The sequence below is a fragment of the Bos grunniens genome, chromosome 11 (assembly GCF_055505025.1).
Source record: "Bos grunniens cultivar Pamir isolate PY7600 chromosome 11, Bosgru_T2T1.0, whole genome shotgun sequence".
Classification (NCBI taxonomy): domain Eukaryota; kingdom Metazoa; phylum Chordata; class Mammalia; order Artiodactyla; family Bovidae; genus Bos; species Bos grunniens.
The window spans coordinates 21,792,213-21,816,572 of record NC_141175.1 but is presented as its reverse complement, the minus strand read 5'-3'; the positions used below and the strand labels follow the sequence as shown (position 1 = coordinate 21,816,572).

The window sequence follows — 24,360 nt, the reverse complement described above, 5'->3', positions numbered from 1 at the left end:
AGGCCTGGGGAGACCAACGGCTACAGCCTGAGCCCCGAACGTCTGATTCCAAAGGTTTGGGGTGGGGCCCGAGAACGCGGATTTCTAATGAGTTACCATCGCGGAGGCTGACGCTGCCCTTGGAGAACTGTGGTCCAGCCTATCAGATATTACGTTGATGGAGGAGCAACAGGAGCCCAGGGAGGGGAAGGGACTCTCCAGAGGTGACACCAGGAGTGCAGCGGTGGGGCGCAGACTCCTGACAGGCACAGCAGTCTTAGCCCACCCACCCTGGGCCCTTCAAGCCTGTTTTTTTGCTGTATAATCACCAGTGATGATCTGGTCTCTACCACTGGAAACTAGTGACAGAAGTTAGGGTGGGGATGGCCTGGGGTCTATCTGATGTGTTTTCAAAAAATGGTCCCCAAATTTCTCAGCGGAGAAAAGAGACAAGGCAATGGGATGGGTTAACAGCTCAGGGTGGCTGGGCTGGGGGCAGTGGGCAGGGAAGGTCCGATGGGCAAGACCCACTCCAGGCCCCACCCCCGCAGTCTGCTGGCCGGGCTCCAAGCCGTAGGAGATTCCCTGTCCCTACTTCTTTCTCTGCTCATCTGTCCCTCCGTTGTCCACAGACCAGTGTGGCTCGGGGAAGCCTGCCCCACTACAGGTCAGAGCCGCTGAAGAGAGAGATCCTTATAACCTCTGTGAAGAGAAACTCAGCCCAGCTCTGGCACCAGCTTTGGGTTCGAGTCCAGGTCCGTTATGCACCCAGCCTTCACTCTCCTCGCCTTGAGCATGAAGTTACAATCTCCACAAAGTCCCTCTCATGATGCCTGATATAGAACAAGTGTTCAAGTCACCATTCCACCCCGTCGTTCTAACCCCAGTGGTAACTCCGCAGGTGTTTATCCGAACTGAAGACCGTCCCACAAACAGAAAAATAGCAGAGAATTAGAGATGCTGTCTCTGATCAGGTGAAAACTCTGGAAAATGCCTTCAGAGGCTGTTCTCCTGAGCTGAGGGGAGCTGGTCCATTCAGGCCAGAGGAAGGGTCCACAGAGTTATCACCGCCAACCTTTCTGAGGGGTCTTGAGGGTTTGTAAGAGCCTTTTAAGTCAAGCCACTTTCAACCTCCATCACGTGTCCCCCATGTTCAGGACCAGCAGCAACTGAACCACTGAGGCCAGAGTCAGTCTTTAGCAGGAGTTAAATATAAATCTTTAAGCTACTGGTACAGAGATTAAACAACAACAACAAAAAAAAGCTACAAACAAGCCAAAAACCAGATGGAACTGGCTGGCACCAAGATGGCAAAGCATCTGACCTTGAATAAACCCCGTCTCATTATACACTGACTTGACTATAAAGCATACTCACACCTGCCGCGGGCCGGACATTAAGGGCCAATAAGGATAAAAGGGGTGATGCTCCCTCCCTCAAAAATCCCTGCCCCTTCCCAGCAGACTAATGCATGTGCCTCCCTGTCATTAGCCTCACTCCTCCTTCCTTTTTCTTTACTCTTAATTAAATTCCTCTGGCCGTGCGGATGAGAAATTGATCTGCGACCTTAGTTCCCACTTCTCCATCTTTTGGCCACTGAATAAAGCTTGTGCAGCATCGATCTCGGCTTCCATTTCATTATTCCAACAGCTCGAACCCAAAGGGAAAAAGAACTGTTTCCTCAGAGGCTGGGCGCCTCGGCCAAACTAGGGCTGGAGCAGAGTCCATACGATTTAATTCAGTACCAGCTTAGCCAGGGAAGAAATGACCTGTGGGAGAAAACAGAAAACAGAACATACAGTGACTGTATGACCATGGTTTAGCAGTTCAGCATAGCAACCAGGATATATGAACGTTGTCCTATGACTTCAGTCTTTCCCTGACTTGGGTATGAGATTAAGCAAGCTCTGGGAGCTGGTGATGGATGGGAAGCCTGGCGTGCTGCAGTCCATAAGGTCTCAAAGAGTCAGACACGACTGAGCAACTGAACTGAACTGAACTGACTTAGGTTTTTATGTTGAAACTACTCTTTGGACTCCCCAGGTGGCTCAGTGGTAAAGAATCCATCTTTCAATGCAAGAGACTTGCATCTCTTGCATCTAGGATTGGTGCTAGAATAAATATAGGTTCAATCCCTGGATCAGGAAGATCCCCTGGAGGAGGAAATGGCAACCCACTCCAGTATTCTTGCCTGGAAAATCCAATGGACAGAGGAGCCTGGCGGGCTACAGTCCATGCGGTCGCAAAAGAGTCACACACAACTGAGCACAGCACAGCTCTTTGTTCAATCTATGTATAATAATTCATTAAATAGTAATAGCTAATACTTACAATGCACTTAGTAGGTGCCAGGAACTGCTCCAAATGTTCACAAACATTAACTCATTGATTCAGTCTGCACAGACGACAGGTATCATCTCCATTTGAAAGGCAAAGATGCTGGGACCTTCCTGGTGGTGCAGTGGCTGGGGCTCCAAGCAATACCAGGGGGCCCAAGTTCAATCCCTGGTCAGGGCCTAGATCCTGCTCACCGCAACATGCCACAACGAAAGACCCCAAGGGCCGAAACTAAGACCCAGTGCAGCCAAATAAACAAATAAATATTTTTAAAATAAATTATAAAGGTGAAGATGCTGAGACACAGAGAGGTTAAGCAATTTGACCAAGGACATAGTTAATGAGCCCAGTCAGTGTGGCTGACTGAGTCACTGCTTTGAACCACTTCTTACACGCCCTGGGCCACCCTCCCAGGATCCAGCTATCCCTGTGCATGGCACGGGAATTCATAGTTACTGAGGTACCTGTTCATCTGTCTCTGTCACCTCCGCCACCAGTCTAAAGTTCCTCCTGATTCCTTGGTGACTTCGGGGTAAAGAACTCTCCTGCCAATGCGGGAGACCCAGGTCCAATCCCTAGGTCGAGAAGATCCCCTGGAGAAGGACATGGCTACCCATTCCTGGGAAATCCCATGGGCGGAGGAGCCCGCTGGGCTACAGTCCATGGGGTCGCGAAAGAGTCAGACGTGATTTAACCACTAAAACAACACAATGACCCTGGGATGTGCTCATGGTGTGGTCGATAGCTGTGTTAGCCTGGCACGTGCCTGGTGTCACAGGCCTTCAGCAAATGCCGAGGGACAAACGTACGAGTGAAGAGATTATGGGAGAGGGAATTCGCATGTCTGTTTGAAAAAAATACAGTACAAGAGGACTTCCCTGGTGGTCTAATGGTTAAGACGCAGAGAGTATAGAGGTGGCAAGTTCAATCCCTGGTCAGGGAGCTAAGAAGATACCACAGGTCTGGAGGCCACAAAGCCAAAACAGAAAACAGAAACAACACATTGTAACAAATTTGATGGTCCACATTAAAAAAAAAAAAAATACAGTACAAGAAGATCTAATATTGACTGAAAGAATTTTTTTATATGTCAGAAAATTTTTCTATATATTATCATCTTTCACCTGCAAAACCGGTGAAGAAATATCAGTTCTATTTACAGATGAGGAATGAAGGGTTAAATAACATGCTTAAAGCCATTATTCCAGTAATCCCCAGGGTCAGAAAAAAAAAATTGTAGAGGTCTCTAAAATGAGAGGGAAAAAAAAACAACAGATCACTAGGTGTTCTCTTTGGAGCATCCTTTCAAGGTATGTAAACCTGTGCTTCTCTGTGCTGTTTACTACTCTGTGAACTGTGAAAAGCTGATAGTAAGGCAGACAATTCTTGTCCATGGAAATGCAAATGAATGTGGGTCCTTGGAGATGCAACTGATTATTGCCCCATGGACACTGCATTCTTTTGCATCTATTTGCAAATTCATTTCCCAATTCCTGACTCCCTGTGTTGTGTGTTCTTTGAATTCTCTTCTGAACCTGTTTCTACATTTTATACTGGTTTCCTTGTTAACGAGTTAAGTAAAATTCTTAGCATGTGTTCATTATATATTTCCAGGAGAGTTTTGATTTTACCTTTATTTTAATTTTAGCACCAATTAGTATTCACATCCATGTTTGTTGGTTCTTTCCAATTAATTATACACACATGTACACACACACACACTTCACTGCTGATCGCAAGTTCTTTATCATTAAGCTCTCTGTCAAAGGCAAACTAAGCTTGGCTAAAATGTCAAAACAACACATGTTTAAACAGGCCTTTTAAAAACTGTATTTTTCAGAACTTCCCTAGTGGTTCGTCCAGCTGTTAAATCTCCACATTTTCATTGCAGGGGGTGCAGGTTCAATCCCTGGTCAGAAAATTAAGATTCCACATGCCACGTGATACGGTTGAAAACTTTTAAGAATGGTGTTTTTCAGTATTAAGGACTGAATTGGAAAGGTTTCACTGGGTGATATGGCAGGTCGCTCTCGGGGGCAGCTCTGGGTTCCCACTGTAGTATGTATTACCCTCTTCTTTATTCTGTGCAGTTTTTGTTTCTCTGCTTACCTGCCTCCACCTCCACGCAATCCACAGGGCCTGAACCGTGTATTTTCTACTGTCCTTCCTATGCTGCACTGTGGCCCAGAGCACAGCACACGTGGTCAGGGCAAAAAAGTCCAGGTGGAATTCAACCGAATCACACTGAACTGAATCAGCCTCCAAAGTCTACCCAGGAATCCTTACTTTCCCGAAAGCCTGATCTTGGAAAACCGTATTCCAGAGATGCTATTCTGAGAAAACAGGGGAATCCCAGATCTTTTATTTTCCCTATAAGGCGACCAGATTTTCAAAGCAGGAAAAAATGGCTGCTGCCATCAGAGACCCTGGGCTAATGGGTCCAAGTGCCCCTACCCATCTGTACACACTCTAAATGAGACAGCGTGGCTTTAACGGAACAAGTTCTGTAGCCACCTCCCATCTCAAGCCCTAGCTACATCACCAATGCTTCTCTGAGTTTCAGCTTCATCAGCTGCGAAGGTTAATTTTTATACATCAGCTTGGCTAGACTATGCCTGGTGCCCAGATATTCAGTCAAACACCAGTCCAGATGTTGCTGTGAAAGTATTATTTAGATGTGATTAACATTTAAATCGGTAGACTTTGTTAAGCAGATAACTCTCTGTAATGTGAGTGGTCCTTTATTCAATCAGTTGAAGACCTTCAGAGGAAAAGACTGAAGTCCCCTGAGGAAGAAAGACCTCTGCTTCCAGAGAACTTTTGGACTTGAGCTACATCATCAGCTCTTCCTTGGGTCTCCAGCCTACCAGCCTGCCCTGCAAATTTCAGACTTGCAGCCCCCACTATGGTGTGAACCACTTTCTGTCTCTTTCTTTCTCTTCCCCTCTTCTCCCTCTCACTCTTTCTCTTCCCTTCTCTCTCCATATTTAAAAAAAAAAAAAAATTTAAATGACAGTCCAGGGATGAACCTGCAGAACTGGGCTGTCTTGTATGTTATAGAACAATAAAAATTCACTTTCAGAAAATCTACTTTACTTGGCTGAAGTCCTCCTGCAGGTAAATGAAGGGACAAAGGAAACCATAAAGCATCACAGTGAATCCTCTGCTCTCTGCTCTGTGTAACCACCTCACTCCCAACAGGTATCTGCATCTTTGGCTAGAAAAAATAGAAAACTTAATCCAACCAGCTGGAGGAGGAAATGGCACCCTGTTCCAGAATTCTTCCCTGAAAAATCCCTTGGACAGAGAAGCCTGGCGGGCTACAGAACATGGGGTTGCAGAGTCAGACCCAACTGAGTGCACATACACACAATACATCTGGAGAGTGGATATTTGCCTGGCGTGAGGTGGTATCAAACCCATAATTCACCTGAAATGTTGCACAACGAAAAAATGAAAGATGATTTACAAGAACGTGATCTCTTCTGAGGAGCACTTTACCAACCCCAGAAAGGTCAATGAATGGGTTGTTGGGAAAGTACTTGAATGTCTTATGTCACCCGCGGTCCCCAGGTTATTCCACCTGATCAAATGCAGACTGAAACCAGTAGCTTGGCTGCTGCCAACCAAGACCCCAGGATGCATTCACAGGACTTGTTTCAACTGCATGTGTGTCTGTGAGTCAGCTGTCCTGAGGGGATGTCACTCCCCAAGGTGTGACTTCCACCCTCTCAACTCCTACCACTATTCTGAATGTATTGCCAAAGGCTCTGAAATGGGAAAGAACAAGACACAATAATTAATTCCAGGACCACATCTCTCTCTTTTCTGAAAATTCACCCTCATTCTATTTCACTTTGTACATGAATTCAAACATATTGTCTAATACAACCCAGGAGAGACTGCCCACTGAGCCCAAATATACATTAAAGAAGGCTCTCGAATACAGACACTGAAAATTGTTTCCCATTTGTGAATTTCCAGGTAGGAACTAAAGGCCAGAAACTGAAGTCTAACATAATCTCCCTTCAAGTGTCTCATTCTGCTCAGGATTAGAGAAAGAGGTCCTGACGGAAGCAGCTTTTGGATGGATTTATTCTGAAGTTGCTGCCTCCTAAGCTCCTTCCAATAGAACAAATGTGATTTTTTTTAACACCTGCAAAGGGGCAGACGTCCAGTGCCAAGTCTCTCATACACCCCAGTTTCCCAAAGATCCAGAAGAACCACAAGATTATCTCAGCACCACTCTCATACCCACATACATTAGAAAACCCTAGCAAATTCCTAGCCCTGTGAAAACTATGGTGACGAGACCAGTTCATTGCAGGGTTCAGAGCTCAGCCAAATGCCATTACAGATTTCAAAAATGTCTGTGAGAGGAGAATAAAGGGAAAACATATGAAAGATGTTCAACATGCCTGGTTTCAACTTCAGCAGAAGCCCCGTGAGGCTGGCCAGTTGTTTGTTGTGTTTTTTGTTTTTCCCAGAAACACAAATTCAGCAGGAAGCCTTCACCTTGGAGGAGGTTCATGGCAATGGCTACAAATAGGCTGCTCTTCAGAAAGTGACATTTGAGACACTGCCGTCTTCCCGAAAATTTGAAACATGTGAAGTCTCCGAACTTATTAGAGGCTCCCTTCTGCCTCTTAAAATCTCTTCGTTTCTGTCTCCTCAGATGTTCCTGGCACTCCCATGCTGAACCCTGTATCCGCTCTGTCTCCGCTCCCTCTTGTCAGAAGAGCACACCACATTTATTTTTAGCATTTTGTTTCCTGATCATTTATTTTGGTTTTTTTTTTTCCCTCTGCGTTACTCAAGAAGATGGAATATCCCTCATAAAAACAACTCCTTCCCCCAGCTCACAAAGGTCTTTATCTTTTGTAGATAATATCCACCACCGTCCACTGTGGTTGAACCCACAGTCTGGGTCTTTCAAACCTCCAATAATCAGAGTTTATGATCCGAGCACTTCCGAGCAAGCTGACCACCCCTCCCCCTGGAGGATGGAGATTCAGAGATTCAGATTCCGTCGGTCTGGCGTCAGACTTATACATCAGTGATGTTTAAAACACCCCCCTCAATCAATTCTAATAACCCACCAAAGTTGAGCAGCCTTTATGGTAAGGCCTCAAAGATTCTCTGCTCTGAGACTTCTCACCAGCATCAGCCACAGCTGTAATTCTGTGGGAGGCACGCAGCTGCAGCCTCAGCTCGGGACGAGGGAGGCCCACAGGGTCTGGCAAAGCTCTGCCTCCCCGCCAAGCATCTCCTCTTCATGTAAAACTCACAAAATTTATGCTCAAAGATTCCCAGCGAGAATGCACCAAAATGTATCCCTTACTCCTCCTCCATCCTGCGTGAAGAACTCATAGGCATAGAGGAAACAATTGGCAGTTTTCTTAAAAAACCTGGACAAGCAAGGAGAGATCCAACCAGTCCATCCTAAAGGAGATCAGTCCTGGGTGTTCACTGGAAGGACTGATGCTGAAGCTGTAGCTCCAAACCTTTGGCCACCTGATGCGAAGAGCTGACCCATTGGAAAAGACCCTGATGCTGGGAAAGATTGAAGGCAGGAGGAGAAGGGGACGACAGAGGATGAGATGGTTGGATGGCATCACTGACGTGATGGACATGAGTTTGAGTAAACTCCAGGAGTTGGTGATGGACAGGGAGGCATGGCATGCTGAAGTTCATGGGGTCGCAAAGAGTCAGACTGAGTGACTGAACTGAACCAGACAAGGTGTCCACAAACCTCTCTCTCCTGGAAGAACAGGAGAAGAGCTGGGATGAAGATGGCCTGGATCTGAGCTCAGGTGAGACCCCACCCGCCTCTCCACAGGTGTGAAGATGCTGTGTGCCCACTTGCCCAGACTTGGACTCAAGAGTTTGAAAGAGTCAGGGACAGAGGTTGGGGCCCACCCCCTACACACATTGTTGGAGCTGTGCCCAGATCAGGGGGTTATCAGAGAGGGTCTGAGACTTGTTCGACCTAAAAGTGAGTTCTGTCCTGACTCCGCGGTCCTCCCTGAGCAGATCAGCCTTTCCTCCTCCAGGAGTTTAGGTCTCAGGGGACAAACAGACTTCCAGGGGAGGGGAGACAGAGCAGCATTGGGTGGGGCAGGGGGGACCAGGGCCCGTGTCAGAATCTCTCTTGTCCACCTCCTTGGGGACAAAAGTGTGTCCAACTCGACACATTGCCTGCAGTTCAGGCCGCCAGGTGGGGAGTCCTTGGGGCTGAACCAGACACACGTCTCAGGCTGACTCTATCTGCGGGATTCCTGGGCTTGTCCTGTGTGCCTGGGCTCCCGGTCCTGTGGGGCACCTCCAGCACTCAGGTTCTTGTCAGACCTCAGAAGTTCTCCTGAGTTCCTCTGGGCTCAGAAGTTCCCTCTCCTTCATGCCATGTTGCTGCCACGCTCAGGGCCTCAGCCTCCCCCTGCCCCGGGGGGGCTGCCCCATTCTCTCCAGTGAATGCTTTGGGCTCAGCCCACCCCTCTGGCCCATGCACGCTGCTGCCGCAGTGACCCCCTCCTTCATTCAAATGGTCTGCACGTGAGACGAGGCCAGACCCTCTGGCCTGGCTACACCTCTCGACAGTGTCTCGACACACTCCTAACCCCTCCTCTAACCACATCAAGTTCATGAAGCTCCTCCCACCCCCATGCCTCTCCCTGCTTTCCAGGTAGAAAAGATGCAGGCGTCACTGGGGACTCAGTGCAGGCACCCGAGGAGACCTTCTTCTGCCTTCGCACTCCCGCCCCTACCCCCACCCGAGGTACACATGACCCTCCCTCCATGCTGCTCCCCACACACACCTCGACAGTTCCATCCCTGGTCCTGCCCCACTGCAGCACACGGTTCCTTTTTTTCTTTTGGCTGCTGCACGGCACGTGGGATCATAGTTCCCTGACCAGGAATAGAAACCAAGCCCCCTGCCGTGGAAGCAATGGCACCCCACTCAAGTACTCTTGCCTGGAAAATCCCATGGATGGAGGAGCCTGGTGGGCTGCAGTCCATGGGGTCGAGAAGAGTCGGACATGACTGAGCGACTTCACTTTCACTTTTCACTTTCATGCATTGGAGAAGGAAATGGCAACCCACTCGAGTGTTCTTGCCTGGAGAATCCCAGGGATGGCAGAGCCTGGTGGGCTGACGTCTATGGGGTTGCACAGAGTGGAATATGACTGAAGCGACTTAGCAGCAGCAGCAGCAGCCGTGGAAGCACGGAGTCATAATCAATGGACCACCAGGGAAGTCCAACACATGATTTTTTTTTAATTAATTTATTTAATTGGAAGCTAATTTCTTTACAATATTGTGGTGGTTTTTGCCACACATTGACATGAATCAGCCTTGGGTGTACATGTGTCCCCCAGTCCTGAACCCCGCTGCCCATCCCATCCCTCTGGGTTGTCCCAGTGCACCAGCTTTGAGTGCCCTGTTTCAGGCATCAAACTTGCATCGGTCACCTCTTTCTCATATGGTAATATACATGTTTCAATGCTATTCTTTCAAACCATCAGACCCTTGCCTTCTCCCACAGAGTCCAAAAGTCTGTTCTTTACATCTGTGTCTCTTTTACTGTCTTGCATATAGGGTCGTCGTTACTATCTTTCTAAATTCCATATATATGTGCTAATATACTGTATTAGTGTTTTTCTTTCTGACTTACTTCACTCTGCATAATAGGCTTCAGTTTCATCCAACTCATTAGAACTGACTCAAATGCATTCTTTTTAATAGCTGAGTGATATTCCATTGCATATATGTACCACAACTTTCTCATCCATTTGTCTGCCGATGGACATCTAGGTTGCTTCCACGTCCTAGCTATTGTAAACGGCAGCACGTGATTTCTTAAACATCCATCTCTCCCTGGCCACGAGCTCCTCCAGTCCCCTAGCACTTCGCATTTTATTGAGCATATAATAGGTCTGCAGGCTTCCCCAGTGGCTCACTGGTAAAGAATCCACCTGTAATGCAGGAGCTTCAGGACATTCAGGTTCAATCCCTGGGATGGGAAGATATCCTGGAGAAGGGAATGGCAAATCACTCTAGCCTTCTTGCCTGGAGAGTCTCATGGACAGAGGAACCTGGTGGGCTACAGTCCATGGGGTAGCAAAGAGTTGGAAACAACTGAGTGACTAACACACTATTGACTTATTAGAATGAAGATTTTATCTTCTGCATATCTTTCCTCATCCCCAAACCTTCTAGTATAAATGACATGATATTTTGTAGGTCTATAATTTTTTACTCCTCCTGAGGCTGAGAGTTGCTCCATTTTTTATTGCTTATTACTCTTTCTATGTATTACTAATGCCCACCCCTTCCCCAAAAAAATATATTATGGGAGAAGAAAGCGTCTCAGTAACATTTTTTCCCGTTGTCAAATCTCTCTCCCCTCCCCCCAAACTTTTACAAACAGAAAAAAGAAGAAATAAAACTCAGGATGAACTACTACTTCCCTAAAGCACAGTGACCCTCACCATCACAGGCGGCCTCGGCAGCCACCTCCCCTGGCTCCCCAGGGCTGGTCTGCCATTGAGTTTCTCTCCAATCCCTCTTCCCTAATCTGTTTTCTCATTCCTTTGTTGCTGTTCAGTTGCTCAGTTGTGTCCTACTCTTTGTAACCCCATGAACTGCAGCACGCCGGGCTTTCCTGTCCTTCACCATCTCCCAGAGCTTGCTCAAACTCATGTCCATTGTGTCGATGATGCCATCCAACCATCTCATCCTCTGTCATCCCCTTCTTCTCCTGCCTTCAACCTTTCCCAGCATCAGGGTCTTCTCCAATCAGTTGGCTCTTTGCATCAAGTAGCCATAGTACTGGAGCTTCTGCTTCAGCATCAGTCCTTTCAATGAATGTTCAGGACTGATTTCCTTTAGGATGGACTGGTTGGATCTCCTTGCAGTCCAAGGGACTCTCAAGAGTCTTCTCCAGCACCACAGTTCAAAAGCATCGATTCTTTGGCACTCAGCCTTAATTATGGCCCAACTTTCATATCCATACATGACTACTAGAAAAATGACTACTCATTCCATTGGATAATGCTAGTTGCTATGCTTCCCTGGTGGCTCAGAGGGTAAAGTGTCTGCCTACAATACGGGAGACCTGGGTTTGATCCCTGGGTTGGGAAGATCCCCTGGAGAGGGAAATGACAACCCACTCCAGTACTCTTGTCTGGAAAATCCCATGGACTGAGAAGTCTGGTAGGCTACAGTCCATGGGGTCGAAAAGAGTCGGACATGACTTCACTTTCACTTTCATCGCAAATAAACCTCTGAATCTCAGAGGCTATCACCATGGAAACATATCTCACTCCACAAATTTCACGCACGTATTCAGCAGGCCATCTACCACTGAGTGGCTCAGTGATCCAGGTTCCTTCCATCTTGTGACTCTGCCCTGGAGACCTTTGCTTCCAGTGATGGAGAGAGACAGGGAATGTGAAAAAGGCACACCTGTGTTTTATCTGCTGTGGCCCAGAGGTGGTTCGATCACTGCTACTTAGATTTCCATGGCCAAGACGCAGTGGAAATCAGCCCCCAGATAGGGGGCTGGGAACTGGGGGACTTAAGTCCCTGGGAAGAAGCTCTTTTTCAGCAGTAACTCTCCAGAACAGTAGAACTCTTTAGAAAAGAGCTAGCCACTTCTGCCACACCTCCTAAGGCTCAGGGTCCCCAGATTCCCTGTCCCTGCCTCATTTTCACAGCAAGTCCAATATCGATTTGTATTTCCACCAGGATATTATACAGTAGGAATGTAGCAACTGAACATGAGTGTTGTTCCTGTGTAGCTGCTGCTGCTACTGCTGCTACATCGCTTCAGTCGTGTCAGACTCTGTGCGACCCCATAGACGGCACCTGACCAGGCTCCCCCGTCCCTGGGATTCTCCAGGCAAGAACACTGGAGTGGGTTGCCATTTCCTTCTCCAATGCATGAAAGTGAAAAGTGAAAGTGAAGTCACTCAGTTGTGTCCGACTCTTAGCAACCCCATGGACTGCAGCCTACCAGGCTCCTCTATTCATGGGATTCTCCAGGCAAGAGTACTGGAGTGGCTAGGCTGTTGTAACATGTCCATGGCTAACGCAGAACAGAAGGCTGGAGAGGAGCACACCATCCATCCTGTCCCCTGCCCCAGACACTGCTTCCTCAGCTCACACTCTGCTCTCATGGTGCCTGGCAAGTCCTCCAGCGTAGCCTGACAATGGTGCCTTTGGCAGGAGTGTCCATGACATACGCTCTATTGCCCACCCAAGCGGAACTGGGTCCTTGCAGATATTTTCGAATTGAAAGGTTGAACTCTGCTTGGTGAGAAGAGTAGGCCCTGGTTTGCATCTGTTTCTGGTCAAAGCAAGATGTGCTTACCCCATTTTTCAAAACGTGTTAGCTCTTTCAGAAGCAAAAGGCATTGCGGCACACACAGTGATTCAGCCCTGAGTAATCTGTGGAAGAGTCTGCAGGTCTTTCTCACGGCCTGTTCCCTGCTCTGGGTCTGCTCCTCTCCACCAGCCCCACCAGGACAGATGTCAGTGCCTCTCTTGTGTGCAGAGTCCAGGGCACACGGTGGAGTGACTCGGACCTTTGCCCACTTCACGGCCATCACCCCAGTGGCCACCCATACGACTGCCACTCTCAGTGGGCGCCATGGGACGGGGCCTGTTAGCACTTGAGAACATTCTGGATTTGGAGATCTGAGTTCCTGCTCTACCTTTTATTCATCAGAGGACACCAGACAATCAGTCTCTTTGAATGTCGATTTTCTCAAGAAAACAAAGAGAATGTAAAAAGCGATCTGAAACAGCAATGATAACAAAATTTAGGATTGTCCCAGATCCAAAGTACAGATAACACCCATTATTTTGTGCTGTTATCTGCTCCATGGCAACTATGTACACCAGCAGGGAAAACGATTAAGAAACCCAGGCCCAGGTAGGATGCTGGAGCCCATAACGGAAGACCACAAACTGACTGGTAACAGTCTACATTGTTTCAAATCAACCTTTCTGGGCATAAACCAGGTGCCAGGCACTGGTTTTTTCCAGGAGTCATGTATGAATGTGAGAGTTGAACTATAAAGAAAGCTGAGTGCTGAATAATTGATGCTTTTGAACTAAGGTGCTGGAGAAGACTCTTTAGAGTCCCTTGGACTGCAAGGAGATCCAACCAGTCCATCCTAAAGGAAATCAGTCCTGAATATCCATTGGAAGGACTGATGCTGAAGCTGAAACTCCAATACTTTGGCCACCTGATGCGAAGAACTGACTCTTTGGAAAAGACCCTGATGCTGGGAAAGATTGAAGGTGGGAGGAGAAGGGGTCGACAGAGGATGAGATGGTTGGATGGCATCACCAACTCGATGGACATGAGTTTGAGTAAGCTTCAGGAGTTGGTGATGGACAGGGAGGCCTGGCATGCTGCAGTCCTTGGGGTTGCAAAGAGTCACATGACTGAGCGACTGAACTGAACTGAGGCACTGGGATCATTGCTTTGGAAAAGAAATCTAAGAGCATGTCCTTCCATGGGGCTCTGAATAGACCTGGGATGACAGAGGGAAATGGAGAATTCCTGTTCCTGGCCTGACTCCCTCTTGCTCGGCAAGTTGGGATGAATTCAACAATGGGCGTGTGATGGCCATCCGGAGATCTTCGTGTGAGCCAGCTGCAGAAACTAGACAGGGGGGATTACACCAGGCCTCCAGAGATGCTGGAGACTCACCAAGGGGCAATCAGGGCAGGCCAGTGAGCTAAGAATGTGCAAACACATCGAAACTGGAAAGAGATGCGGAGGCGCGTTACTGTAAATGCAGCCTACCTGCACCCTAGCTGAAAGGTGGGCTTAGACGCCTGGCTTCAATGAACACATTGTCAGTGAAAATAACCAATAAACGATCTATAGTAAGAACGTGCATGCTGTGTGCTAAGTTGCTTCATTCGTGTCCAACTTTGGACCTCTATGGACTGTAGCTCCTCTGTCCATGGGATTCTCCAGGCAAGAATACTGGAGTGGGTTGCCATTTCCTCCTCCAGGGGATCTTCACAACTCAAGGATCAAACCCGAGTCTCTTATGTATCTGCATTGGCAGGCAGGTTCTTTACCACTAGCACCATCTAGAGAGTTCTACTTGAGCCTCACTGAGGCCGATCACCTGGAAGCCAGCTTCCAGATCACACTGAGAAACTGCTCCAGAGAAGCCTCATTTTAAGCACATGAAATATATCTTTTATATTTTATCAAAACAAAAAAACATTAATCGAAGATACATTTCTTCAAGCTGTTGTTAAAAAGAAAGAAAAAAAAAAAAACAGAAAAACATACCAGCACTTGCAGAATGAGTCAGTAGCCTTATCATGTTAGGTGTCCCAGTGCTAGCATCCCAGGAAGGGAGGTGTTTATTTTTTAAATGGACATTCTTTGTGGTCAGCAAGATCTTTTCTTCAATACTTACAGATTTACAACACACACTTGGTAGGCCACAAAAAAACCTGTTCTAGTTACCATAAAATTTAGGTTATCTCATGTGTAAGCCTGAACGACTTCCGCAGACCTCAATATGTGACCATTTCTTTTATCACCATGGACAGACATAATCAACTATACAGAAGCAAACTGCCTCAAGAGTGATGCTTTATCCACAGGCCTGGGTGAGGTCCTCCCACGGACACTCAGGACATGCTCAGTTTTAATGCCTGCCCTTTTGATAAGCTCACATTTTTCATACATTATACATCGACAGCCCTAAATTATTTCTTGTGTCCAAGTTTTTTTTTTTTTTTTTGACCATGCAGTGCAGGAGGCAGGATCTTAGTTCTTCGACCAAGGATCGAACCCATGCCCCCTAAGGTGGAAACTGCTTGGAATCTTAACCACTGGACCACCAGGGAAGTCCCTCAGTTTCAATTTTCAATTTTCGTACATTAGTTGATGGTTTTATGCTGTGGTAAAAGAATCCTGATTGCAGGTATGGCTGTTCAGCTGGGAGAAAAAGCCAAGCCATCTCTGAGCCCCAAGTCAAGTCCATTGTCCTCTCTCCCCACCCTACCCCCAGAGCATGTCGGGAGTATCTCAGGCACCCAGGTCTGGAGCTTTCTCATCAGCTGAGTATTGCAGGGCTGAGGAGCTAGGAATTCAGGTGAGAAAGACACCAAGGTCCCATTCATCTCTGGATGTCAAGGTTAGATCCCTCCCCTGTCTTTTCTCCAGATGCTGTGTGAACTGGGACAGACTTTGGGGATCTGTGGGCTGCTTGGCTCCCTCACCCCAGTTCCTGCAACAGGAAGTGCTCGTGGGAAGGGGAGGTGTCAGGGCCGGCTCCCCAGTCCCCAGGAAAACCATCCCAGCACCCCCCGAGTCCATGCAAAGGTGCTTTACCTGGCCACATGACAACTTCCTCTCAAAGCAAGCCAAAGTGAAGTCGCTCAGTCGTGTCGGACTCTTTGCGACCCCATGGACTGTAGCCCGCCAGGCTCCTCTGTCCATGGGATTCTCCAGGCAAGAATACTGGAGTGGGTTGCCATTTCCTTCTCCAGGGGATCTTCCCAACCCAGGTATCGAACCCGGGTCTCCTGCGTTGCGGCAGACGCTTTATCCTCTGAGCCACCAGGGAAGCCCTCAAAGCAAGCCAAATCATCCTTCAAAGTTTCATAACAGCTTTGGCTCCCTAGTAACAGAATTGCCCACCTGCCTCCCTTAAAGCGCACAGGTGAGAATTTAGCCTTTGGATCCGCCACCTTGTTAGAGGGATGCAGTGGGAGGGAGTATGAGGGAAGCAGCTGCCAGCAGGACCTGTCCTCTCTACTCCATCTGGCGGGTGGGATGGCTGGGTGTCTGCCACATGATAGGGGTGCAGGTCGGCTGGAATCAAAAGCAGGAGGCAGGCTCTGTCCTCCGTGGAGCCAGAGATGGGAGGAATTTTCTAGTTCAGGGGATGAAAAGAGGTATTTAAATGTCCCAATGTGACTTCAGGCAGCTTCCATTATTTCAGTCACTTTGGGGAAGAAAACTGACCCATGAATGTCCACTGGATTCAGCTGTACTCCATCAGTCAGAATCCTGGAAGACAGAAGGGTGATGGGCATTCCAGACCCAACCTCCAAGTGTGCTGATGCCTTGAGTCCCAAACGATGTCACACAATGTCCAAAAGGAGGTTTGACGGCACATCAAACACAGACTAGGTCCATGGAGTCTCCACGGTGCAATCTCTGGCTAAACACCAAAGTCCCATTTCCAAGTGTGTGGCAGGCCTGTCCCATCAGACAACTCACTGAGGGGACCCCACCCTGCTGGGAGAATCTGCAACAGCTTGTTAGCCGTCAGTGTAGATGGAAATGGGTAATAAGAACTTTTTAATCATTGATTTGCAGGTCAGTGCTAATGATCGTTTAAATGATGACCCCCCCCAACCGCCTGTGCTCAAAAATTGAAAGAATAAAGTTGACAAATGAAACATAAAGCATGGATACCTCTATTATCAACCCCAAAGTGAGCATCATCTTACTGGCTTTAATACATCATTTTCTACCACATAACATTCAGGTTTATTTGAATTTCACTGATGCTATAATTTTAAGTGCATTTTGGTTTTATTATTATATAAGGGCTATTGCTTTCTGTTGATGCATATTTAAATAAAATTATATAAAAACAATTTTGTTCAACATTTTGAGAAAATGGCAACCCACTCCAGTGTTCTTGCCTGGTAAATCCCCTGGACAGAGGAGACTGGCAGGCTACAGTCCACGGGGCCGGACACAACTTAGCGACTCAACAACAACAAACAAGGACTGGTGCTTTCTGTTGACGCGTATTTCAATACAATTATACAAAAACAATTTAGTTCAACATTTTGAGAATCACTGTATTATTTGAATTGGGGGAAAGATGCTAGGTAGCACTGATCCACTGAGCATACACTCTCTAATCCTAAGAAGCTCACCTATTTTGGGTATCATAAACTGACTTCTGCAGAAAGTCCAGATGAAAACAATTTTACTGCATAAGAAATTATCTCCTTTATCATTCTTTGTGAGCCGCATGAAAGCAAGAACACGAACTTTTGTCCAGAACTAAATCTCCTTCAATAAATCAGAGGTTAACCGCCTCACTCAATCAACAGGCATTGTTTATTTTTCGGATATCCCGGAGGTATGAATCAAGAAGACAAAAGAATAAAAGTGAAACTATCAGGTCACTCTGGAAGGAAAAATATAAAGTTCCCCAATGAATGTGTTCCTTGAAAATATAAACCATTTCTCCTTAGCTTGGCGCTGTCATCCATCTCGGAAAAGGATGTTTTTACAATCAGAGCAGAAATATGACTGGCGCTCCTACATTTACATTTCTTTGTTGCAAAATGAATGTAACTTGTTCGGATTCCAGCAGTGGGAGAAAGCTGCAGAAGTCGCGGTTACTTTCCAAAGTGAAACCTAAAACCACCATCTCCGGTTCACAAAAGGCAGAATGAGTCACCGGAAGAGGCTACTTGCTTGCAAAACTCATTAAAGGCAATGCAGGCCTGAATGGACTTCCTGCACCAGTGAAAAGATCCCTGGCGTCAGGACAGCACCTCAAGGCTCCAACAAGCTGGGGGAGGGAGCCATCAGAAATCTGGGCCCAGCCCAGGGCTGCTGGTTCACACGCACTCTGGCTGCCCAGCCTGGTCGAGGGCACTGCCTCCTCCCAGCTGGGACCAGCAGACACGGCAATGAATGCCCAGGAAGGTGGCTGAGGCTAGCGGCTATGCATCGAAGGCTCAGGACACCTTGTGGCTCTGGCGAGCCGCTGTATTGGATTTCCAGAGGTCCTCTCTCAGCAACTCCCATGGCCCTGACCCGGCTGGATTAAAGTAAAATGTCATGTGCATGCATGCTCAGTCGCTTCAGTGTGCCTGACTCTTTTTAGAGCCTGGAGAGCTCCTCGGTCCACAGGGTTCTCCAGGCAAGAATACCGGAGTGGGTTGCCATGTCCCTCCTCCCCGCAGGGGATCTTCCCAACCCAGGAATCGAACCCATGTCTCTTATGTCTCCTGCATTGGCAGGCGGGTTCTTTACCACTAGTGCCACCAGGGAAGCCCATAGATGTCGGGTAGAGCCAGGATCCGCCCCCCATGACCCCCAGCTCTGTAGAAACAGGGCAGTGCTTTGCGCAGTTTCAAAAGGAGGCAGATGAATACGAAATGATGGCTGATGTGACAAAGCTCCCTGGAACAGCTGGTGACAACGACACTCCTGTTGGAAGGAGGAAGTCAGGTTCCAGAATTTAATTTTTTTTAATAATGCTGTGTAACCTGCCTCCACGCCTATTCTTCTGTCTTAGGATTGTATGAGGGCTGCCTGTGTTACGTTTTATAGGAAAGGTCACTCTGAGGCCCAGTAGTCACTGGCTGGTTGTCAGTGTTGCTCAACATCTGCTCAAAGGGCTGGTGCATCTGGTGGGGTGTGTCAGGGTTTGCAAACCAAGGTAGGAAGTATTTTAAATATTCAGGTGATTACAGCTGAATTATCAGGAAATGCAAGCTGCCGAACTGGTTTTCCCTTGCACGTGTGAGGGCTGTCTGCACAACCGAATGGAAACAGCATAGCCTAGTGGTTCCACAGAGGAGTGGGGACAGGCTCAAGACTGCAGTTTACATTCACTTTCCAGAAAAGCACGTACCATTTGAATTCAGGGTAGGACTAAATCTGTGATGTTCAGCTAAATGACAGTTTGTTTTTAAGATGCACAGGCATGAATTCTACAGATGAACTGCTTGGATCTGGGCTTCACAAGGAAATAACCTGGTACCCTGGGTGGCCATCTTTGGGGCCAATATTCTTGCATTTATTCCAAAAACATTTAGGCTGATGCAGGTAAACTGATAGGATGTCTCGAGCATGTCAACAATATGCAAAATCAGTGGGAATTTTGACGGTTTTCAAGTATCTGGGTGAACTCATTAAGGGTTTTGATTTGTTCAAAAAGTCCAAAAACTGCGGACAGTAGACCTGAGGCAAGGATACCTGCACTGTCTCTACTTTACTTTACGTATATCATGCCGCTTAGTGACTTTTTAAAAACCTTTTAATTTTAGATTAGAGTATAGCCAATTAGGGCTTCCCTAGTGGTTCAAACGGTAAAGAAGAATCTGCCTGTAATTCAGGAGACTTGGGTTTGATCCCTGGATCAGGAAGATTCCCTGGAGAAGGGAATGGCTACCCAACCCTGTATTCTTGGAGGAGGAGCCTGGGGGGCTACAGTCCCTGGGGTTGCAAAGAGTCGGACATGACTGAGCCACTAACACTTCCACCGTTCAAAGCCCATTAGCAGTGTTGTGATAGTTTCACGTGAACAGATCTAAACAACTTTCTGGCTAGGAGAGACTGGCCAGGCATGTTTTTAGAGATAGCAGAGGGCCAGGCTAGAGCATGCCTGTGGAATGCAAACTAGATGATGCCGAGACCCGGAGCAGGCCTCCTCTGTCCGGCTGGCACCACAGCTACACCAGCGTGGGCACTGTTCCTCGGCCCTCATCAGCCCAGGGCCTGGCACCAGGCAACCAAAGGCCACGCCTATAGCTTAGAGGCCACTGAAATGAGCCACATCCGGCAGTCCTCAGCAGCTCCCCTGGCCCTGCCTTTTGCGCAGAGACCCCAATAAAGGCTGTGTCCTCGGCTCTCCCCTCACTCTTCTGCCTCCTGACCACCGTGGGGGTTTTCCCATGTGGCCTCCCACTCTGAGAAGCTGGAAGTGTAATAAGCTTGGTTCTCCTGAGCTCTCCTGGGGCTGCACCTGACTGACGTCCCATACGAGAGCACAGAACACAGCCCGCCTGTGCAACAGCCACACGTTAAACATCGATTATGGGCCGAGTCCTGAGAGATACCCCACATACAGCATCTAGCACAATTCTCCCTGCTTCTAAGTCGCTCCCTTCAAGGTGAGATGAGCCCCGGGGAGCCCAGCCCTCTCCTATCTTCACCCTCTTTCCCTCCCAAGTGCACACAGAGGGTCAGGATTTCACCAAAGGCATCAGAAAAGGTGGGCTTTTTTTATTTCAATATTGAACAGTTCAAAGCTTTAAGGTTTTTGCTTTTTAAGTAGAAAATAAAATAATATGCTTGATACCATACAACAGGAAATCAGTAACTTAATAACTTATCAAAAACTAAAATTCACACGCCTGGCTTTCAGGGAAGTCTTTCATTGGTCTCATTTATTACAATATATACTAGCTCTGCATCCAGGACAATGCAATCAAGGATTACAGTGATTTTTTTATCATTGTACCAGCATATACAAATACAGATCATGTGTTGTAAATAAAATATATTTAAAATGGCGATCCCAAACCTAAAATGGAAAAGGGAATTCTCTTTGAAGTTATCATCATTTTCCCCAGTGTACCCGGGATGTACATTTTTATCCATCACGTGTGATGAACATTTGATGACCTGTCACTATGGAGGGATCCGTTTCCATGGGGCAGCTTTGAAATGTGTGGTCCAAACACAGCATCCTAGCCCGTGGCCATGGGGTCACAGAGTTTTGGGTGTGTGAACATTGATTAAACTTGCACACGCATGCGAGTGAGTGTTTCCCAGGCACAAATCTGATTTTCCGAAGCCCACAAGGTAGATGTGAAAGTTACAGCCTCTCCGGGGTGGTCACGCTCTGATTTTGACACAAACCTGACGCTGCAACTTTCTGGAAGGTGCACTCTGTTTCAGAGGGCAGTGGTGTGGAAGCTTAGGGTACACCCAAGTTGCATGCTCTCAACGGCTGGTCATCCTGATGAAGGGCACTCACCACAAGGGACAGGTGACCCAGGGCCAAGGCCAAATTCCTCCCAGGGCAAGGGAGAAACTGGGCCAGCCTCTGCAGACCTGTGAGCTGATACTCGGTTCAGAGCAGTTAAAATTCACCCCAAAATACCCTTGAAACAGAAAGAATGAGTGCAGCCTCCGAACGTCACTAATGAGCAAGCCCAAGGTAAGGCAGGATTATTTTAAATTGTTTTTAATGCCTCCAAAACAGGGATCTGCACATGTGGATCATGCTTCCGTGCAAATCTGCGATTAGCTACGCACAGGCGCTGGTGTTTCCTGTGTGGCCACATGGACCATCAGGAGGGCATCCATTGCAGCAAAGCCCACCAATTACAAGAAAGGATTTTCTTTCATAGAAAGAGTAGAGTTGCCTCAGCTGTTCCACTGTTTGCCTCCTATGACTCTAACCATGCGATTTAAATAGGAGAGCATTTCAATCAATGGAGTAAAACACTCTTTAAAAAAAAATAATAGCTCAAAAAGTAAAGCGAAATCTTTCACCAAAATAATTTTTTCACTTTTCAAATTATTCTCTCCAGGAGCCAATTTAATAAACAAGTAAAAGATCATCTTCTACCAGCTTGAAGAATGTCATTCAAATAATTGCTGACCCACTTGCCCTTAATCTGAGTGGGAAAAGCGAAGGGAAATAAAAAGTATTACTCATAAATTCCAAAAGAAAGTCAGCGTGGTGAGGATTACAGAATAAGGCTCTTTGGATGATCTAACACGTATATCTTTTTAATGTATTACTGACAGTTATAATAGATTATGGCTAAAATGCTTATTAACAGTAACCCCAGAATAAAGTAATAAATAACACTATCTACAAAGAATATATAATTTAACTTTTACAAACTGCTTTTCTTAAAACCAACCAGTTTCTGTTGAGAGCTCAAGAAAGAAAGCGACACCATCACCGTTTGGCATAAGCTCTGTTCAAGCCCCCATTTTCAGCAGCACCTTGCAGGCTAGGTTGCTGGCAGAGTGTCAAACTAATTCGAAATACTGCCTTGATAGTTATTTCCTATAATCTGAACTTAAGGCATTGCAGAGTCACAGGGAGCTAGCCAAAGCACATTCTACATAAAATGTCTGCCACGGATGCGTTAAGGCATAAACATTCCAGCCTCGTGCCGCAAAAAATGGGGGGAAATGTGCCAGTTTATATAAGTTAGCTTTAACTGGAAGAATGAGAGAACTTAGCCAAACATTTGACCGGTCAGCAAACACCGCAAAGGGACATCCGCAAGGTCAAGGCCCAGCACGGGGAGGTCTGGAGTCCCTCCCGAGACCTCAGATCCAGCTCACAGGACCCTGCACAGCCCTCCCGCCGTGCGCAGCAGCCATGGCACCAAACCACCACGTGGCAATGTGTCCACCACTCTCCCGGAAGTCCTGCATACTTGGCACCCCTCCCTGGATCTCGTCATCCCAAGGACCCCCGGGGTTCACAACCCATCTTGCACACTAACCACTCCCGGCCTGGACTGGGCTGCGGAGGGCAGCGGGGCACGGCCTCCACACCAGGGGTTAGCCGATGCCCCCCCCAGGGACAGACACCCTTTGCAAGTTACTTAGAAATGACAACCCCAGAGTTGGGGCGGGGAGGGAAAACCTCCTCCTCGGTCCTCTATGCTCTTAAGCAAATGACTGCACGTCCCCAAACCTATCCTTTAATGGGAGTGCCCAGTCTTCACAGGATGTCAGGAGGGGGTGGCCAGGAACCTTCTAGGCTGATGCAGAATGAACATCCTGGTTTTCAAAGGGTGGCGGTGGCTCTCTCCAAAAGGTGAAGTTACTGAAGGTGTCCGAGCAGGGGAAGTCAGAAGAGTGGCTCCTTTTCAGCAAGGGGAAGACGTGGTCGACAACTTCGCAGAGTCTCACGTACCTGGAAGGAGAAGGGACTGCATCACCACCTGGACACGGGGGACACCTGCACGCAGCCCACACTGTGCCTGGGCGTCAGGGGGAACCCACGAGCCCGCAGAGGGGACCACGTGATTAACGCAAGGGAGGCTGTTCTAGAATAGTCCCTTGCTAACTTATAGGAAAAGCAGAGGGTCTGCCCACCAAGGAAGAGTCAGAGACGGCCCTGTGGGGGAGGCGGGTGCGACCCGACCTGATTCGAAGGACAGAGCAGAAGTGAAGACTGGAAGCTATCAGTAGGGCAAACACACAGACATGTCACCCGCCTGGGAGGTGGGGAACCACAGAAAAGAAACGTCTCCTGGGCGTCACCCGGAGGCTGAACACTGTGCAGTGAAAGGGCGCTGGGCCCCGGGGCTGAGACTCGGATTCGACCTTCAGCTCTGCCACTGAGGGCTTCCCTGGCGGCTCAGACAGTAGAGAATCTGCAGACTCGGGTTTGATCCCTGGGTCGGGAAGATCCCCTGGAAACAGGAATGGCTACCCACTCCAGTATCCTTGTCACTGATGAACTATGCCATCTCCGATAAGCAGTTTCATCTAAGCCGTAACTTCCTCAACTGGAAAGGCAGAAGATGAAAACTGCACAGTGTACATGCGAGGATTAAATTAAATGACGTATGCACAGTAAAATAATGGGAACCGACGCTCCATAAATGTAACAATTAATCATTGACATTGTAAAATAGTTTGCCTTGGCTAATTATTAGTCTCAGGGGAAAAAAGCCCTAGTTGGCATAAGGGTCATGAGACCTGGGATCTACTCCTGTCTTACTGCTGTGGGACCCTGGGCAGGTGTCTTGCCCTCTCTGGGCTTCAGGTCCTTCTAGAATGTGGACACAGGCCTCATCGGTGTTTCTCAATGCTCCCTGTAATGCTCTCTCACTCTATTTTCTGTGTATTCCCAAAGAGACATTGCATATTAGTTTCTGTGGCCTAGAACTACAAAGAGAAAGTTGCATATTGAAAACGCATTTTCAGACCTCTGGGCTCCAACCAGAAACTATGATGAGCCCAGGCCTCCTTGCATGTTCCCAGAGCCTTCCCTGACAGTCCCCAGGTCCCTCTCCAGTTCCAATCTGCTAAGAACCAGAAAGGGCTTTTGAAATCCAAACTCCAGAAATTCACATTTCTGAGACATAAAACAACTTTTAAATAAGGGTGACTGTGTGTATTTAACAAAGGACTTCCAGAGAAACATTGTACTTACACAAAATGGAGAAAATCTCTCTTAACAAGCAAGAATTGTGTCTTTCCCAAGGATTGAAACAAAATTTTAAAATACTTCCTGGCTTGGAGACCTGTTT

At 47.6% G+C, this 24,360-nt stretch overlaps 1 protein-coding gene across 11 annotated transcripts in view; it reads right to left on the bottom strand.

Annotated features, from left to right (window-relative positions):
• Positions 1–20,327: 20,327 nt before the first annotated feature.
• The window catches only part of LPIN1 (lipin 1), a 130,258-nt gene continuing 126,225 nt past the window's right edge, over positions 20,328–24,360 (bottom strand). For 10 of the 11 annotated variants that reach the window (XM_086325632.1, XM_086325631.1, XM_086325636.1 and 7 more), the window contains one exon: positions 20,484–23,015. In XM_086325632.1, the coding sequence (XP_086181758.1) occupies positions 22,856–23,015 (160 nt within the window). In that variant the 3' untranslated portion in view covers positions 20,484–22,855. Of the gene's footprint in view, positions 23,016–24,360 lie in introns of all 11 variants that reach the window. The other variant, XM_086325630.1, reaches the window with a different exon arrangement.